This window comes from Atheta coriaria, unplaced genomic scaffold (assembly GCF_025399875.1).
Source record: "Atheta coriaria isolate IRGN ID8LTWV9N9 unplaced genomic scaffold, Caltech_Dcor_3.1 hic_scaffold_4_pilon, whole genome shotgun sequence".
In the NCBI taxonomy this organism is placed as follows: domain Eukaryota; kingdom Metazoa; phylum Arthropoda; class Insecta; order Coleoptera; family Staphylinidae; genus Dalotia; species Dalotia coriaria.
In genome coordinates this window covers 1,520,393-1,539,340 of record NW_027045446.1, presented here as the reverse complement: position 1 = coordinate 1,539,340, position 18,948 = coordinate 1,520,393, and the positions used below count along the sequence as shown (strand labels likewise).

Sequence of the window (18,948 nt, the reverse complement as noted above, 5' to 3'; positions counted from 1 at the left end):
GACGCAGAAACGTTATTAAGGAGATTTGTCGATTGGGTATAGCGCCTGTAACCTAAGTAAATATTAAAGCCCTGGGAAGATTAAAGCCCACACAAGGTGTTTCCGTGCACGCGCGTACCTAAGTGGACAACAACCGGAAACAGAACCCAAGATGCTTTACCTACTCAAGATCTGCATCAGTCCTATGTCAACCAAAATTACCCCGCAACTTTCGAATGTTTTCTTAGCCGGTACTTAATTGTTTCCGGTTTTCCGGTTTTCGGTAAATGAATCCAGATGAGCGATGCGTACGTCGATAATATTTGTCAAAGCTTTCTCCCTCAGAAATAATGGAAGTGTCACTTAAGGGTTAACCCCATTCTGCGGGGGTGGGCGACATTATTCCTCAAGATGTATCTTTAAAAGACGTCTGAGGGTGTGCGGACCAATGAATAAATCATAAACTGCAATTCGATTAACCCCTTTGAGCGTTTGAGCGGCCATTTCATGCCGTGCACCCTTCCCACTCGTTTTGGGTCGCACTCAGGACAACGCAAATAAATGTGCATAATCTAAATGATAAATGATTTAATCTGAGGCGCGTTATAATGGGGATGCTCTTGTATTATTGCACCATAAGCCTTGGAACACGAGGGTGAAACGAATGTCATTGCGCGATATACAAATGTTTCGAGTTTCGAGCGCAGATGACATAAACTCATGCGTGTCACGATAACAGTTGATAAACGCAATTAGAATATTATATCATCGTCAAAGATTATGATGTACTATCAAAACTACATTTATGGCGTTTATAATTTACATAGATATCGTTTTACGATGAGTTTTATCTAAAATTACTTACGTGACCATCAAAAAACATCATCAAACATCAAACTTTGAGTACTTTTCCGGTCACTTCCGGTTTTTAAAATATGTTATTATTGGGTTTTATTAACATTTTTAGTGGATCTATCAAAACTTCCGGTTTTCCGGTTATATTTTAATCATTAAAATAATATTTTATATGGTTTTTAATAAAATTTTGTTTGGGAGCTCCGCCCTATGGTGTAGGGCGCATGCGCGATAGCGCAACCAGCGTGTGTGATTGTAGGAGGAGCAAATTGCACTCCTGATGCGTATTGTGTTATGTGCAAGATGATGAGCGCGCTGGGATGAATCCAATTTACGTCCGGCAAGACATTCGCCGAGGTCACCGAATATGAACACGACCATGAAGTGCAAGTACGTGTGCAAGTGCGTTTTGCGCTCGGCGCGCTGGTATTTAATTAGAGCACTGCAGAGAATTAGTTAATGGCATTAATAATCGTTAATATTCGCACTCTAAATAACAACACGTCTCGCTCATTACCGTAAAATTATTTACTGCGCATATTTCGAGCTTACAAAAGCTTAATGAAATTGATTTTGAATTGATTCGTATAACAATAAAATAAATCTACATATATTTCACTAGAACATCCGGTTTTTCGGGTGCTGGTTTAAGGCGGTATTTATTATGTTTATTAAGTTAAGGAAGATTATGTAGGTTGTTGTTTTGATTAAAGTTTAGTAAGCTAAATATTTAGCTCGGTGTGCGATTTTAATTGAATTTCGAAAACTCTCCGACCTGCCAAAGCAGTGTCGCGGCTGAAACGGCTGGAAGTTTTAATTCGATAAGTTTTTCTGCGTTTTTGTCATTGAACAAAACAAATTCCATTATGTGGAGTAAATTTTTTTTGTTTGATAGATGATGAATGTCTTAATATTGGAATAACACCGATTTTTTCGGGAGTTTTTCCTTAAGAAGGATCAGGATCCGGAGGGGAATCAGGGACAAAATCTTCATGCCAAGTTTTTTATTCTTTATAAATTCAATATGGTCAAATTCACATCGGGAAAGATTCGATAAAGCATTTTATTAGATTTTAAAAATAAAAAAATATAAATTTTGCAAAAAAATTTGCAAAAAATGTTTTTTTATAAACTTTTTAAAATTATTTGAATATTATTAATTTTTCAATTACAGAAAAACATATATTTTATAATTAAAGCTTTGAGCTTTTATGCAATGATCAGAAACATGTAAAAACGGCAAAAAAATTGCAAAAAAATTATTTTTTCCTAAAATCCTTAAAATGATCTGCAAATTGTTTCTTTTTTAATTAAACCAAGAAACAAATTTTCGATTAAAGCTTTGAGCTTCTGCGTAAGTACCAAATTAATGCCTTAACGCGCCACGGGCCACGAGATAACGCAAAATGGCAAAAAAAACAGTGTTTTAAAATATCCACGCACGCAGCGAGCCGTGTGAAGGTACACGACGCTAATTAAATTCGTCGGTTCCGATGTCATAAAAGCGCACAATAAAAATAAATCCTTGCGCCCCTCGCACATTTGTGCACTCGAGCGCCGGCCCCACACTGCGGCCGCACACAAACAAGGAAATATTTACATTCAGCTCATTTCTTCCGTTATTGTCCTCATAAATGAAAATAAGCTTACGTGAGCCACCGCCCCCGACGTCGATACAGCTCGCTTGGTCGCCTCGTGCTAATTGGATCATTAATTTATTTCACTGCACGATCAACTCGCGCGGCAACTACACAACACTTTTTATAAGCTGTTTGTTTGCGAGCTTTTAAATCATCTGATTAGACTATGAGCAAACTAGCGAGAAAGCTCACACATAAATTTTAGTAATACCTTAAAAATATTGACTTTTCCGCTAACAAATCACGATATTTTTTTTTTGTTTTTTATTTTTCAAAATTCAAACATTTATGTTCACTTCCGGTTTAATGGATATCATCTGTTTGCTGCCGCTGGGTGAATCCTAGACGTAGTTGTACTAAATATTAAATCAATTTTAGTCCTCTAGAGAATCCCTGGCAAATGTACAGCAATTCGGATGAAAATTCCGGTTTCCGGTCTAAAAATAAACTATGTATAACTACGGCAACAGTTGTTGCAGTTAATTCGATGGAAAACTTGTTGTACAACTGCATTACACATTAAAACGCCAAACCGGAAAACCGGAAAATTTTAATATTTTCAAAATTTTCACTGCCAAAAATAGGAATAAGTCGTGGGAAAATTTATTGAATCCGCATGTAATCCCGACCACATATTTTCCTCAATCGTCCCATTGAGCTTTTTTCGCAATGCGTTATCCTTCAGTTGAGTTCAGCAATGAAGCTGTCCGCTTCCTGGGCGCCGAATAAAATTCCAAATCCACGTCGTAATATCTGCTGACTCCGGACTCGGTTTATCAATGCTTGCCATGACCGCAGCGCCTGACCGAAGCTTTTTTCGCGAATTCAACATCAACACTACACAATTTACGCCTTTCGCAAATGCTGCGCCAACGAAAACAGCAAAAAAGTTTCCAAATGCGCAACACTCAACACCATTCAATCCGCACATCGAATGAAAGCAATTAAACCAAGCTGTATCGCGTTTTTTTTTTCGTGGGAATCCGAGCTTTTATTCCCAATGAAGCTAATGGCCGAATGGTACAAATTAAGAGCTTTGCTACATATTATTGCGTTGATTAATTATTCACGCGCTTGACATTCATCGATTTGCATTTAATGACAGACAATGCGGTGACACACATTTTGGGAACTTGGTCACGTGATGAACAACCCGTCACTGGGTAGGTGTGTGTGTGTGTGTGTGTGGGTGGGTGGCGGCCATTTTGGCACTGTGTGCGGTTTGCGGGCTGCAGCTTCGAGAGTGTCACGAACCACTATCAACCCTCGAAGAGTGCGCGCGTGCTTACACCAGAGTTGGCCTAATTACAGGGGCGTCCATCTAAATCAGCGATGACTTTTATGATACACGAAATGGATAACCGTGTATTTAGAATTTAACTTCACTCGTATAACATTTTATTACACGTCTTAGATTTGTTGCATAACCTTACTTTAACCTAAAAATCACTTTTTTCGGGAATTAAAGTGAGGTTAAACCCTTGTTGGTAATAAAATTTTATTGTATCTTAAAATCGAAAAAAATATAATTGTTTAAAATTTGTGTTTTTGGGATTTTAAAAAGAAAAAATTGAAATTTTGTCAAAAATTTTGCAAAAAATGTTTTTTTTGATAAATCTTGATTTTTTTGGCAAAATTGTTTCATTTTAAAAGAAAATTTAATTTTACTTAACCTCTACTATGTAATAAAATTTTGTAGCATCTGAGAACCAGTCGTAAACAAGCAATTAAAGCCGTTTTAACACTCGGCGAAATTTAAGCTTTTATCGACTTTTACACCCACCTACCACCCTCTTCTTAAAAACTGTGTAATGAAAATGTTTCCGTGGTTGTACAGCGTTATTTTCCCCGTTTCCGGTTTAATCGAGCATCATTAAAGGATTTCCGGCGTCTTATGCGGTTATTTTTCATGTGTGATGCGCCGCCATTTTCTTATCACCACCTAACACTCCCAAGACGAAACAAACATAATCATATAATAACCCCCGGGGGCGGCGAAATTTAATGATAATAAAAAATATCCAACACCGCACTAGTGTGTAGCCTAAAAAGGGTTGAGTAATATATTAATCTTCCTTTCTCTCATTGACATGTTATCTTAATCGGCGATGTAATGGTTCGGGAAATTTCAATGCAAATTCACTCGAGGGTGAAATTTAATTTCGCGATAAGGCGCCGCCGACGGTATTATTATAACATTGAGAGCGTTCTCATTCTCTCCACCCCTTCTGCGAGAGACTCGAGAGACTCGTTGGCGGAGGCTCGGCCGTCATTTAAATGAATTTGTGCCTGCCCCAAATTCCGCGTTCGATTAATGCCCGGCGCCTCCACACAACTATCAAACAAAAATTACTATTAGCTCATGTAATTTGTGTGTACGGCACGTGTATGGTGGGTAAACAATTTGTGTTTGTGTAATTTGCACTCGGGCCACACATAAGGTAAAATGATTATTGCACAGGGTGGGAAATTGCTATTTTCGGCCGTATAACGATTATTTTCAAGCACCGCTTGAGTTTTGAGTGTTTTTCCACATAAAACCACTTTCCAACAACTACACTAAATTATTATTAAATTATTTATATCCGCTTATTAATAAATAATCCTCAAAACTAAAATTTCATCACAAATTCCTCAAATTTTCACTAAAAATGCTTCTAAAATATTTTTTTTCAAACTTTTTAAAAATATTATTACTCATTATTCTATTCTAATTAATTATAAACATAAAAACCTAAAAATAATAAAAATCCATCCATCCATTCTTGAGTTATTGCGTAACATACATGAACGTGCCTTTGCTAGGTCATCTCTAAGTGTGTTTGCATCGTAGAGATCAAAATCTCATCAACACACTTTAAGTTTGTTTTGTTTTATATTTATGTGCAATATCCAGTCGGGGTGTTATTGTTATTTTAGCACAACACATACTATTCCCGCCCGCCGAACCGCCCCTAACGAATTTAACCTGCATGTGAACACGACCGTTAATTCTGTGTACAATGTCAACATCAACATTGTAACGGATCACGGGGCGCAGCGCAACACATATTGAAGGGGTGAAGTGTTCGTTAAGAGCTATGTGCTTGTCAAGTGTTTTGTTGCTGAGATGCGTGACGTGCAATTGATTAGATTTAATGTGTAGTAACAAAATGTGAAACAAAATTAACTTGGAATCGAAATAAATTTATTTTTATTCGATTTGTTTCAATTTATGATACTTTTCGGCGTGTTTCTTTATTATATTACGTTGTAAATAAAGAGTGCCGCCTCCGCCGCCCCCGGATTCTTTACTTCTCTTTTTCCTCACACTCCCAGGGTTGTTTTCGACGTCTTATAACGTCATTATCGATATCGGAATGTCGAAGTGCTGTGAGCATGCTGTGAACCCGGTTGGCGGTCCACTGCCGCCCCCGACACTGAAAGTTACTTAGGCCCACCGTCGAGTCATCTCGTTCGCGTCTTTACGGCTGTGAGGGACGCAATAAACTTCGGGCGATACATAATACTTAAAATTCGCGCACTTTACGACTTTTTTCCCGCGCGGAAAAAAATTGAAAAAATTGTTTTGTGTCAGTGTCAAATAAAATGTCACATCAATGTAATTCCGAATAACAGTAGTGTGGTTTTTATTCATGTTTTATCTTTATATTTACATCATCGCCTGGTTAGTAATGTCTGCAGTGCATACACACCCGGAAAAATTTTATATTAACAAAACAATTGGTCCTGTGAAAACCCCGTATGTGTACAAAGAGAAAAATTACGAAATTGTTTTCCCGAAGCGAGTAAATGCCCATTCAGAACACCTAACCTACGCCATGAAACACCACTATAACGAAAATAAAGATGAACCAGACCCGGAAATGCATTTAATGATACCAATTCAAGGACGTAATCATCACATTCATCTACGACCATCAAGAAAATTATTTAGTCCTGGGATGATTATTGAAACTTTTAAACACCCCCGGAAAAGTCATCTACAACTTCCGGATGCAAAAATTAACCGCAGATGTCATTATACTGGTAGGATTAGAGGTCATCCAAGGACACGGGCTGCGTTGTCCACCTGTAATGGTGTGGTGAGTAAGATTTTTGCATTTTCGCGACCGGAAAAATGTCAAAAAATGTGAAAAATATTTCTAAAAGTCAGGCTACCTCCAAACTGGAAAAGGATTATTCATGATCGAGCCGAGATTTAAGAAGGATCACTCGAAGGATACGCCGCACGCTCATGTGTTGTACCAGGACGCGAAAAGGAATTTATTTTGCGCGACGAGCGTGCCAAAGGTCGACCGGAAGCGGAAGCGCCAAGCGCATCTGGCAGACACGACCAGTGAGCTGAACATCGAAACGCTGGTAGTCCTAGATCAGTCTCTACTACGTCATCACAAGGATATTGATATTGAGAACTACGTTTTGACAGTGTTTAATATGGTAAATTTAAAAAAAAAATTTTTTAGCACAAAAAAAAATTGTTTTTTATTTCAGGCTCACGATTTATTCCACGATTCGACATTGGGCGTTAACATCAATCTGGCTATCGTTCGATTGATCCGACTAGAGGTCGAAGATCACGAGGTATTATGATGGTGCACTTCCGGTTTACATTTATTTTCTTTTTTTTTAGTTTATTTTTTGTTTGGCGGGATTTTACGATTGATAAATTACTTTTAGTAAACCAATTACATTTAGATCCAAGTTTATTTTATACGTAGTATAAAAACTAGATGGCGTTGATGGACACAATGAATTTATCGATCGTTTTGAAACTAATTTATAGCTCGTGTTTTTTTTCCGTGTTGTTTTTTGTGGTCCGGAGAAGAATCAACACACCGAATACATTTTTCATCTTTTCGTTTGCTACGCCATGAAATTCTATTAATTTTTTGCGCTGCACATCGATGTCGACAAAGAATCGACAAAGAATTGAAGAGTTTATTTCTATCTCTCTCTTTCTTTTTCGCTGGTAGGAAAATTCCGGTTTGGAGAGCTTAAAGCTTAGAGAAATGTTGATGGTGCAAAATTTTCAAACAGTGTAAACATAAATTATTGCCCTAATGCAATTTCCAGATGAATATCGCTATGAATCACAATATCGAAAAATCCATGCGTTACTTCCGGTTGTGGCAAAAGCGGATTAATCCCAGGGAGGACACTCATCCGAATCATCACGATATGGCTGTGTTGTTAACAAGGTTAGTTTAATGATGATGAGTACACATTTCCGGTTTTCCGGCTTTTATGAAAATAGAAAATTAGAATAATTTGTTGGTGAAATTTGGTTTGCAATCATCAGGACTCCACTAATATTCAGTGGAGAATATTTAGTTCATTGCACGCGTATGTGTGGTTTGCGCAAATTTGGTCGCTGATTGTTCCATGCTGACCCAGCAATCAAATTTGATTTAGTTTAGATTTTATTACCAGCGGACTGTTAAAATGACAGTTAAATTAGTTTTGCAACTTTTCAGGATTGACATCTGCGGCAATGACAAGACATGCGGTTTCATGGGGGCGGCAAGATTCGGCGGGATGTGCGACCCGGAAAACCAAGCCGTCATCGCTCAAGATAGTGGTCTGCTTTTGGGCCACACGATCGCGCACGAAATCGGCCATACGTAAGTGAGACAAAGTGTTTGCAACACGCACACTATTTTTGGGTACGCTAACGATCTTCTTTCGCCCGGTTGTAACGCGCAAAACCTCAAAACTACAATCACTACGCTGTGGCGTATGTGTGTGTGTGTGGGTGGGGTGGTTACATGCTTGATGTTTTGCAACACGCGTTGTTGGTTTTCGGCATTTCGCCACAGTTTGCGCAGCGGGCCAGCAGGCGCCTCCACCATGCCAACTATTTCACTTGGTCGGGCGCGAACGATACCGACTCGCCCGAAAATGCAATGCGGGGCGATGCGGAACGCTTCGTCGATATAATAATAACGTTTGCTTTGTTGGACTCAACGGCCATGAAACCCTGCATGTGCGCACGGCTGCACTGTTTGTTCGTTTCAATGCGTTCTGCATTCACGTGAAATTACCCAAAATTTTCAAAAATTACAAAAAACATCTCATATAACAAAAACCACTACCTTAATTAGTAAATACAATTTTTAATTAAATTATAACAAAATTTTATCTTTAGAAAAATAATTTTTCGCAAAAATAGAAAAATTTTGTAAAAAAAAGTTTTTTGCAAAATTTTTAGCGAAAAAAAAAGTTTCAAAATTTAAATCAAAATTATTCTAAAACTTAAGAAATTCTGAATCTAGTAACCAAAAAATCATAAAAATCGGTCCAATAGGTCCTGAATTATTAATGTTTTTACTTAGTTTAAGTCTGATACATGACGAAAGCTCAGCAAAAATCGACCTTTCCGATCTGCACCACCTCGATGACGAAATGAGATCAACAGTAATGAGTCCACATATAACCGACGCCATTGTAGAATGGTCCAACTGCAGTCATGAGCGACTTAAGCACTTTATTGAGTAAGAGTATATTCTTCGAAATTGCCATCAAACTTGAGTAAACTGTTTCAGTTTAGTAATGGTCTTGGTTCGTGTTTATTCGACGCGCCCACCGAGCACAGTTTTGTCATGGCCGACGAACTTCCGGGCGTCATGTATGATGGCGACCATCAATGCCGGGAAATTTTTGGTCCTAATGCTGCTCTCTGCATGACAGGCGTTGTAAGTAATTTTATTTAAAAGATTTCCGAATGAATTCGAATCGATTTTAAATCTTTACGAAACGAGGTTTAAGAAACGGAAGTAAAAGACAGTGGGGCGATGGCGATGGCGGCGTTTCTATTTCCGGAAGAGTAATGCAATAAAATGGACGACGCCTTTATTCAGTTTTAACGATGCACATTAAACTAAATGCCACTTAAATTATCCGCGTCGCTTTGCGCGTTCCCACAAATGCAGGCCGACATGCGGCTGTGGAGGCGGCTGGGGCGGCAAATTGAAACTTTGCAGTACAAGATAAATTCAACCGAAAATTTCAACCCCTCGGATGAAATTGAAGCAAATTAGTTTATATTTTCTTGCGGATTTATGCGACTGCGGCAAAAATTTCAATTGAGACCCTTGACTGACACATCAAAAGCATTTTTACTCTAACCTCACCACTTTGTTATTCACAGGAATGCGATAACTTGATATGCTACGTAGAGGACAAAGGGTGTATCGAGACGCACACACGTCCGGCGGAAGGCACGTCATGCGGCGAGAAACGGGTACAACCACTTCATCTTACACATCCTATACCCGCTTTTGCCCTCTTTTAGCATAATCTCAAATAAACCGGTATTTTTTTTTTGCTTCAGTGGTGTTTTCACAGTGACTGCGTTGAAGTAGGCGAACGTCCTAATGCAATCCATGGTCAATGGAGCAACTGGTCCGACTGGAGTGAATGCACTCGGACCTGCGGATCGGGGGTTGCTAGTCAAATGAGGTTCTGTAACAACCCAGCACCGAAATACGGAGGGAAGTTTTGCGATGGGGATAATATCCGATATAAAATTTGCACCACAGAAGTATTTTTCTATTTTTAAATTTTTTGAAAAATTTTTGAAAAAAAAAAATTTTTAGCCCTGTGATCCTGATGCCCCAAACTTTAGAGACATCCAATGTTCGGAATTTAATTCCTGGTTATACCCAGGTGACGGAAAGGTTCATCAGTGGAAAAGTTATCCCATACACGACGGTACTGATTATTTTTTTTATTTTTTCATAAATTTTTAAAAATATTTTGTTTCCGGTTTAGAAAACCCTTGCGCCTTGTACTGCGTGAGCGAGGATGGTAATATAGCATCCCTTAGGCCTCGCGTGATTGATGGGACAACGTGTTATCGCGGAATTCGTGACATATGCATCAACGGATTATGTAAAGTATGAGTCCTGTTTCTGCAACACTCTGTATATCCTCAGCGCGTTAAGTATATTCATACATCTAATAAATGTCAAGGAAATCCCATGCGATCTTGATTTGCAATCCAACGCCGTGGAGGACAGATGCGGGGTGTGCAGGGGTGACGGCACCTCGTGCGATGTCGTACGTGGGGAGAAGGCGATGTTTTGTGTCGGGATGGTGGCGGCGGCTGAGAAGCAAATCATGACGATCCCCGCCGGCGCCGTCAACGTCAAGATCGAGGAGATGCTGCCGTCGGAAACGCGCATCCAGGTGCGCGACAACTCGGGCAGGAGTATCTACATCGACGGGTAAAAATAACAACCCCTTAAAAAAACATCCCTTAAGTTTACAGAATATATTTTTTCTTAGGGATATGTTAGGGATGTATAATGTACATGGTTCCAATGCTTGGGTAGGGATGATCCGGACCAAACAGGAAGCAATCAGTATAATGGGACCTTTGAATGAGGTCATATCAATATGGGTATAAGACTAGAACCCAAGTTTGATAGTTTTTAATTTTTTTTTCAAATTTTTAGGCAAATGTGCAACAAAATTCCACTTTAAGATACACTTATGGTCTTCCAAGTGCAAAAAACCGTTCTACCTCTTTTAGTTGGGATTATCTCGATTGGTCCTCTTGTTCCACAGAATGTGGTCCTGGGTTGCAAACAAGTGTTCCTAAATGTGTTGAAAAAATATCAGGATTGGTAGATGAAAGTTTTTGTAAAAACCAACTAAGGTTAAAGGACCAGACGAGACCTTGTGAAATAGCTCCTTGTATCCCAAGATGGTTTGTAGGCGAATTCGGGGATTGTGAACACTGTCCAACTGGTACCCGCACCCGGATAGTAAAATGCTACAGACCTGTTGGGACTGGTGAAGGGGAACTTGATATCATCGCTGACAGTTTTTGTGCTAACAACAAACCCAAAACATCTGAGAGTTGTTCTTGTAAAGGGATAAACGAGATGATAATAGTACTACTAGTACTAATGATACATCTACTTCTACCCCCACCACTACTATTACTACTAACACTCCAGTAGATGGATCTGGTAACACTGGTAATACAACTCAAAGTACAACTTGTATAACAGAAAGTAACACTACCACTATTAATCCTAACACAACCATCACCGAAGAGTATGACCCATTTGGAATGGACGTTTCCACAACCTCCACTCCAATGCCCACTGTGACCACACCCAAAATAAAACAGTTGTCGATTTTATCAATTTTAAACATGCCAAGTTAACAATACACACCGAACTGGAAAATGGGAAGTACCCGCAGGGTTTATCACATCCCAAGAACTCCAATGAGACTAGATATGAATATACCGGAAAAGATGCTTTGAAGTTCCTGAATACCATGCAGCATGACTTCTCGAACAACAAGACAAAGATTTGATCAGGGTTTACTTATAATAAGATATACAAAGTTATAAATAAATATACTAGATTAAGGGTCATCAAAGGGTCATCAGGTGCTTTCTTCATGGGTGACATTACAGTGTTCCAGATTGGTCAGGAAATTGACAGCTTCCTCTCCTTTTAGGATTTTTGCATGTTGTTCATCAAGGGTATCAGGCAATTTATCACCCATTTCCTCAAAGGCTTCATCTGTTAGGTTGATATCATTATGGGACTGTCTCAAGGGTATTTGGATGAGGTTAGCTTGTTCAGGGTCTCTGGGATCTTTAGCTATGGTTCCCACTTTGAGTTTGTCTTTGGCTTCTTGTTTCTTGTTACCGTCTTTAGTGTTTTTATCAAAGTTGGGGTCAATGCAGGTGTTTTTGTCTATTTTGGGATATTTTTTCATTTCCCGACGGAGTTTATTAGGGTTTTTGATGTTGGACAGGAAATCTGGTAACTTTAAGGGTGGGGAGTTAAGATTTAATTGTTTTTTAGAAAAAATAAGAAAAATACTTTTGGGTCAACTATCGGGGCATCCCATGACTGCAACCAAACCTGCCTCATCATTTCCGGTGTGAGATCTTGATCAATTTTGGAATTTTGACGTTTTTGACAGGGATTCGGCGCATTGCACAACTCCTTCGTCCCGGGTTTCTTCTCGCTGCATGCCGAATCCTCTTCGAGCGTATCGTCGGCCCCCGCTTTGTGCGCCTCGCTGACACATTCCACCTCCCTCGTCCGGATGCCGGAAACATTCTTGCACGCCATGCACTTGCCCCATTTACCCACTCGCCATCTGCATTAAATTTTTGTTGTGAGCACTCCAAGTAAATAAAAAGAGGAGAAAATAAAGGGAATAAAAAAGCAGCGACTTTTTCATTAAAATGTCAAGGGTTGGAGGAAATGCTCCTGCTCATGGATAATGGATACGAGTGTAAATGAATATACTTCGAGCGTACTTGGTTCGACAGGGTTGCTCGTTGCATTTGCGCGTCTTTGCCGGCGGCTTGTCAGTCGCCTGGCAGAACGACGACGCTACCAAACCAGACTTTTCCTCGATGCACTTTGCTTCCGAGGTTTCTACACCACCCGCACATCGTGCGGAACATTCACCCCAATCGACAAACTCCCAATGATAGCTTGGTTGGTAGTTGGACTTGGCGGAAGGCTCGGCGTACTTGTACCGATATCCAACGTTTTCATTCGCATAAAATGTCACCTAAAGTAAAGAAAAATATTTAGAAAAAAAAAATCTGTAAATTTTCAAAAACCCCAAAAATTTTAGAAAAAAATTTTTTTTGAATTTTTTTAATCTCCACTAATTTTTTTGAGAAAAAGTTTTTAAGTTTAAAAATTTTTTTTTGCAAATTTTCAAAAATTCCTAAAATTTTTTGTAAAAATAAAGTGTTTTAAGTTAACGCTTCAAAGACGTAAATTTAAACAACAGATTCCATTAAAAAGTCAACAATAGAAAGCCATGTGTCTTCCAGCAGAACGTTTTAAACCCAAAGTAGTTTAGATTTGTTTCGCCAACATCACGATTCAACAACTTCTACTTACACCAACTACTTTTTACCTCTTTTCTATTCTAGTTTTAAACTTGTGCTTGTGTTGCAGAATCTCGTGATAACTTGATCGCATTTGATTTTGATTTTATGTGATCGAAGCGAAAAAGAAAAAAGAATCGCGGAAATCAAATTGCCATTTGATATGCAGACCAAGTAAAAAGAGAGAGAGTGTGAGTGTGAGTGTAAGTATTCCTGCTTCCCGGATGTAGGTATTAAAGCCAAGCGCGCGCGCGATGCTCATGCACCTTCGGTTGTGCGGGTGCCGGAAAAATTTATTTTCCCCAGGCTCATCCCTTCTTTGTCTTGTTTAGTTTTTGTATATTTTGCTTACAATCGCGTATACTGTGTGTTTCAATGCTAAAATTTTGGTGTTTTATATTCATTTCCGGTTTTTTCTGTTTGTGGACATGGTGTATTGTAGTTTTTTACACACTTTTTGAACATTTCCGAGTTGTATGCAACGTCTTATTCATCGCAGCTTTGCATTTTCGGTACGAACCAAAACGTTCATACATAATTTATCCAGCGGGCGCTTTGTTGCGCTCATATTCCGACATTTTCCCGTACGCCATTGCTAAACGCATTAAATTACCGCAGATGCGTCCAGCTCCACTATTCGCCAAAAACCGGAAAACCGGAAAACCACGCGTAGTGATTAAAATCACCCAGATTCGTAAAAATATTTCAAACCGGAAGTGTCCAAGTTTTTGTGCTGATTTTGTAATTACAATTGCGATGTAGCAGTGGTTGTAACCGGAAACCAAACACACAACTGGCGCGCTGTTCCGCTGTTCGCAATGAATTCAAAGCGGCGACGCGCGTCGGAATTGTAACCGAGAGAGGAACTTACAAAGAACACAATGTTCTCCTTGAGCGGGCCGTGAATGATCAGCATCTCCTGGTTGGGCGCCGGATGTGAGTAGATGCCTTCGACGCCGCCCATTTCGCGTACGCCGTCCGGTTGTTCAGTGCTGAAACATATCGATTTGCCATCGAGACGAATCAATTATGCTTGCCGCAGAAAGCGCTTTTCGATGATGTCGTAAAATTTAAGCAAACACTACAAGCACACACAGAGGGAAAACAGAAAAAACCGGAAGCAATGAGTTTGCTGTGTCTTACAAGTCGCCATTGAGGTAATAGTGTTTCTCATCCGGTCCGGTGATGGCTATCGTGTTCGCTGAGGGTTTTAACTCTTCGATGAGGACGTTTCGTGAGCCACGAAAGATTTCAGCTACTTTTACATAACCTACAAAGGAGATAATGTAGTAAAAAATTAAAAATAGAAAAAAATTGATGGGTACCTTGTCCAGTAGTGCCTTGGAAGGTGTGTTCGGTAATTTTACACTCGGTACCATCACCTTTACAGACTCCACACTCATCTTCAACTGCATCTGAGTCTACTATAAAATCACAACCTACAACCTAAGAAGATTTAATGGAGGTTTATAAGTTTTGAGGTTATGAAGAAGGAATACCTTGCATGTACCAGAAATGCACATGTTTTTGGTTCCTGCTTTACAGGGTGTACCATCTGTGACTCTGGGAGCTAATTTTACATAAGTGTTATCATCATTTATGCAATATAAACTACAAGTGTCATCTGCAATTTAAAAAAAATGGATTTAGATTTTTTTTCTAAATTTTTGTGTTTTTTCAATTTTTTTCCAATTTTTTTTGAATTTTTTCAATTTTTTTTTCTAAATTTTACAGTTTCTAAACATTTTTTGCCAAATTTTGGTATTTTTTGAACATTTTTTTCATATTTTTATATTTTCAGAACATTTTTTAAAGTTTTTCCTATTTTATAATTTTTTTTCCAATTTTTTTGAATTTTTAAAACTTTTTTTCGCAAATTTTTAATTTTTCCAACATTTTTTGAATTATTTTTGTTACCTTCTTTTAAATATGGCTTCCAATGATACAACTTTTCCTGAAAGGGTTTGTCGTTGTAGCTTGCACACTGAACGGCCCGGAAAGGCGTTGATCCTTCGGGACATAACTACAACAGAAATTCCAAGATATGACAAAAAAAACTTTTTTTTTCTCCCGTTTTTGTTTTCTGCTGCTAAGTGGAAAAAGTATAAAAGTAGGTTATTCCATGCCTGCGTGTTGCATATTTTTGTTTTCTTTCGTTCACCGAGACAATAGCGTCCCCGATGCTGCGGCCGAGGGTTGTTGCACTCCCGCGCTGAGATCTGTACGCCCCCGCCGCAGGTGCGCGAACATTCGCTGAATTTACCCCAATCGCCCCAGCCGCCATTGACCGCTTGCGGTCGTTCCCCAATTTCGACACACTTGAGGTTATAACACCACTAAATAATTCCATATAAAATTAGATTGAGGTTATTTTAGGTTATTTTTACGCAAAAAAAAAACACCGAGGAGTATAAATGTGTGGGTGTTCACTTTGTTTTCGCCGCATTTCGTTCCGTCGACGGGTGGCTCTCCATTCGACATGCACGTGCCGGGCTCGGTGCGGCACAGCAGGCGATCGCAGAACTTTTCCGGGCTCACTTTGCAGACTGATGAGCCAGGGAATTCCATCTGACATTGATACTTCGCATCGTATATCGTCCCCGGCAGCATGTTATTGTCCTTATATAGAGATATTTCCGGCTCGTCATTGAGGCATTCACCTAAATCATTACTAACACCCACAAAAAATAGTATCCCGCAAAAAAATCGAAAACCGGAAAACCGGAAGTAAAATTAAACTTACTCAAAAAATGTCGTAATGAACGTTTTGCTACAGGTGGACCACACGTTGGTGTGCAGATGCACGTACGGCGACATCACGTAGTAGGACTGATCGTCCGCTTGCGCTTTACAACCGGAAATCTCCTCCGTATCGTGCGAACATCCCATCCTGCAATCACTACGGCAAATAAAAATACGAAAATGTATTATTAATGACACGCAGGACTAACACGTGTCCGATTTCGTGCGCGACGACAATGCCCAGAATAAGACCCGCATCCTCGTTGATCGCACAAGGTTTATCCGAAGTGCAAGCTGCAGCAACATACGCCAGTCCCATCAATCCACAGTTCGCCATGTTGTCCGCACACAGATCATACCTGTTGGAGAATTGGGTCACGTGTGAATGCAAATTAACTAATTGTTTTATCAAGGTTAGGTAAATAAGTGATTTATTACCTTTTTTGCATTTGATGCAAAGAAATGTGTGTGAGGCGTGTGCGCATGCGCGTTTCACGTTTGTTGTTATTGCTGGCAATCGGATCGGATGCCGGAGCGCTGATTATTATTAAGCTCCTTATCTCGACTGCGTTCGAGCACGTACCGCCATTCCCCAAGTCTAATGCCTCGGCGCATTACAACATTTACAACACAATAGCGTCGAGAGTACTATTGCGTTAAATTAAACTATATATGCACACACTCTCGAGACACTCGCAGAGTCATAATCATTGAGCTGAGCTACTTGTAATATAAGCTATCCGTGCACTTAGTCAAAACTTTTGTGTTTGTGTTTGCGTAATCAATACGCATGTTATCTACGTTATTTATACGTGTGCAACTATTAATGATTGTTTATTATATTGTCGGGAATGTTGGCGAGTTGTTGTTTAAGTTCACTGTTTGACTTTGTGCAGTGTATTTCATTTGTGCAAGATCAATATTTAATTGTAGGTATATGAGTAAAACTTGTTTTTGTGAAAACTGACGAAATTTTGGTTCTTGTTTTGTGGATAACTTAAAAACGGCTGGTCCGATTTTTACCATTCTTCGTAATTTAGGCTTTTCTTTCTTGTATGTATCGAAATACATTTTAAAATTTTTAAAATTTCCAAAATTCAGTTTTCAAAATTTGGAACTTTTTGGAAAAATTTGAATAACTCAAAAACTACTCATCCGATTTTTATGATTTTTAATAATTTCATGTTTTCTCTTTCGTAAATATTAGAATTGTTATTTATATCATAAAAAATCTCAAAAAAAAATTTTCAAAAATAAGAATTTTTTGCAAAAAAAATTTTTTTCTGAAAAAATAATTCGATTTGCTTACCGAGTTAAAAGCACAGCTATATCATGATGATTTGGATTCTTGACATCTTTCGGATTCACCGTCTGCTGCCACTTGCAGAAACTCTCGAGAGTTTTATCCGAGTCCTGGTTGATTATCAGATCAATTTCGTCCTCCTCTTTCTCTAAATACATTATCCGTACAACCACAACATCCATCTGATTACCAGCGCTTGCATCATGATAATAATCAGATACCTAAACGTAATCCCTGATTTAACAAACGTTTTTATCTGTGATTTATTTAAATTTTAAATGTTTACACTTACCATATTCATAATCGTGAGTATATAAGTCTCGAAATCGGAGTTTTTGTGATGTTGTAAAAACTTTTTATCAACTACGATGAGCGTCTCGAGATATCGATGCACCGAGTCGAGCGCGCGTTTCTCTTGATCATGTTCGGTTATTTCCTGCTCTCGCAGTCGTTTTTTCCACGCTTCCGTCCAATCTTCATTGGTGCCGCATCGCGGGCCGTTGAAATGCGATGGTAATCTCTCTGTGTAGATCATGTGCAAATGTTGACCGCGCTTATTCGGCGTGTGCTCACTTAATGGCTCAATGAAGTATCTTTTACCATTTATGCTAATATAACCAGCCTAAAAATTTTGCATATTTTGAATAATTTTGCTAAAATTTTAAATTTTTTGAAAAAAAATTCAAAATTTTATCGTTTTTTGAATATTTTTTAACAAAATTTTATGATTTACATATTTTTAAAAATTTTTTCCAAAATTTTGAAATTATGGACCATTTTTTAAATATTTTTTCACTTTTTGCAATTTTTTACAAATTTTTTTACTTTTTTTCAAAAAAATTTAGAAAAAAATTATTTTATACTTACTAATCCATCACAAGTAGAAATAGCAACTTTAGACTCATCAATACCTCTAATTTTACCAACAAAATGACATAAATCTCTACGAATCCTCTGAAATGTTGTTTGACGCACGTTTGCCGCTCGTTTTTCAACAATGGCCGCCGGTGAAAGGAACGCATGATTCGGCCATAAATCCATTTGGTGTTTTTTCCCATCAAAAGTAACTCCGTATGACACCAGCGGTGATTCATCAATTTGCCGCTTTTTTCTCCTCTTCAACATATTCGGCTGATGCGCATAGAAATGCACCAGCGAAAACGTCAAAAAATTCCCATCTTGAGTCAACTTCCTCGGCACAATCAATTGATAATCACTGACGTCACGTGTGTACCTGCCTTTCAAAAGACAAATAATTGAATCAGTGTATCGGAAAAGAATTCACCGCCTTCGGGCAAAGGGAATACATTAACCATCGTGCTGAGCAACACGCATGAATAATGCATCAATTTGATTCGTCGCGCATTGCATCGTGCCGGCCCTCGTCAATTTTACCTTCTAATAAAACCACCGGCGACAACGTCTCCAAGAGCACAGCCAGTAGCAGCGAGCGCGTTGCTGCGCTCATCACTAATTGAATAATTCACGACGTCGCGCACAAATGATTGAATCACCAATTACATCCGAAATCATTAAAGTACTTG

At 38.8% G+C, this 18,948-nt stretch overlaps 2 protein-coding genes across 3 annotated transcripts; one reads left to right on the top strand and one right to left on the bottom strand.

Moving 5' to 3' along the window:
- Positions 1-6,063: 6,063 nt before the first annotated feature.
- Positions 6,064-11,807, top strand: LOC135790784 (A disintegrin and metalloproteinase with thrombospondin motifs 7-like). Its single transcript, XM_065301059.1, has 16 exons — positions 6,064-6,559; positions 6,627-6,914; positions 6,969-7,058; positions 7,551-7,675; positions 7,952-8,098; positions 8,810-8,968; positions 9,025-9,169; positions 9,625-9,717; positions 9,808-10,017; positions 10,073-10,187; positions 10,248-10,372; positions 10,449-10,702; positions 10,764-10,878; positions 10,934-11,348; positions 11,441-11,592; positions 11,649-11,807. The coding sequence occupies exons 1-16, from the start codon at positions 6,110-6,112 to the stop codon at positions 11,805-11,807; spliced, it is 3,042 nt and encodes a 1,013-aa protein (XP_065157131.1). The 5' UTR covers positions 6,064-6,109.
- Positions 11,808-11,814: 7 nt separating this feature from the next.
- LOC135790428 (A disintegrin and metalloproteinase with thrombospondin motifs 12-like) lies at positions 11,815-18,937 on the bottom strand. Of its 2 annotated transcripts, none has more exons than XM_065300636.1 (16): positions 18,800-18,937; positions 18,272-18,638; positions 17,697-18,026; positions 17,411-17,625; positions 16,311-16,460; positions 16,103-16,258; positions 15,790-16,030; positions 15,486-15,695; positions 15,277-15,382; positions 14,859-14,983; positions 14,685-14,805; positions 14,503-14,629; positions 14,231-14,351; positions 12,772-13,031; positions 12,326-12,608; positions 11,815-12,269 (listed from the first exon to the last, which is right to left on the bottom strand). In XM_065300636.1, exons 2-16 carry the CDS (start codon positions 18,527-18,529, stop codon positions 11,880-11,882), a joined length of 3,093 nt encoding a protein of 1,030 aa, XP_065156708.1. In that variant the 5' UTR covers positions 18,530-18,638; positions 18,800-18,937; the 3' UTR covers positions 11,815-11,879. The 2 variants fall into 2 exon arrangements, with proteins under 2 accessions (XP_065156708.1, XP_065156707.1); XM_065300635.1 differs by having other exon boundaries at positions 16,103-16,249; positions 18,272-18,642; positions 18,800-18,879.
- Positions 18,938-18,948: the final 11 nt, after the last annotated feature.

Bases quoted from the DNA above. Each gene is read 5' to 3' on its own strand.
- LOC135790784 (XM_065301059.1), top strand. From the start codon at position 6,110: ATGTTTTATCTTTATATTTACATCATCGCCTGGTTAGTAATGTCTGCA. The intron at 6,560-6,626 runs GTGAGTAAGATT...TATTTCTAAAAG, and splicing joins TGTCCACCTGTAATGGTGTG to TCAGGCTACCTCCAAACTGG. The intron at 6,915-6,968 runs GTAAATTTAAAA...TTTTTATTTCAG, and splicing joins TTTTGACAGTGTTTAATATG to GCTCACGATTTATTCCACGA.
- LOC135790428 (XM_065300635.1), bottom strand. From the start codon at position 18,872: ATGAGCGCAGCAACGCGCTCGCTGCTACTGGCTGTGCTCTTGGAGACG. The intron at 17,626-17,696 runs GTAAGTGTAAAC...GATTACGTTTAG, and splicing joins TACTCACGATTATGAATATG to GTATCTGATTATTATCATGA. The intron at 14,352-14,502 runs GTAAGACACAGC...GATATGTTTCAG, and splicing joins TATTACCTCAATGGCGACTT to CACTGAACAACCGGACGGCG.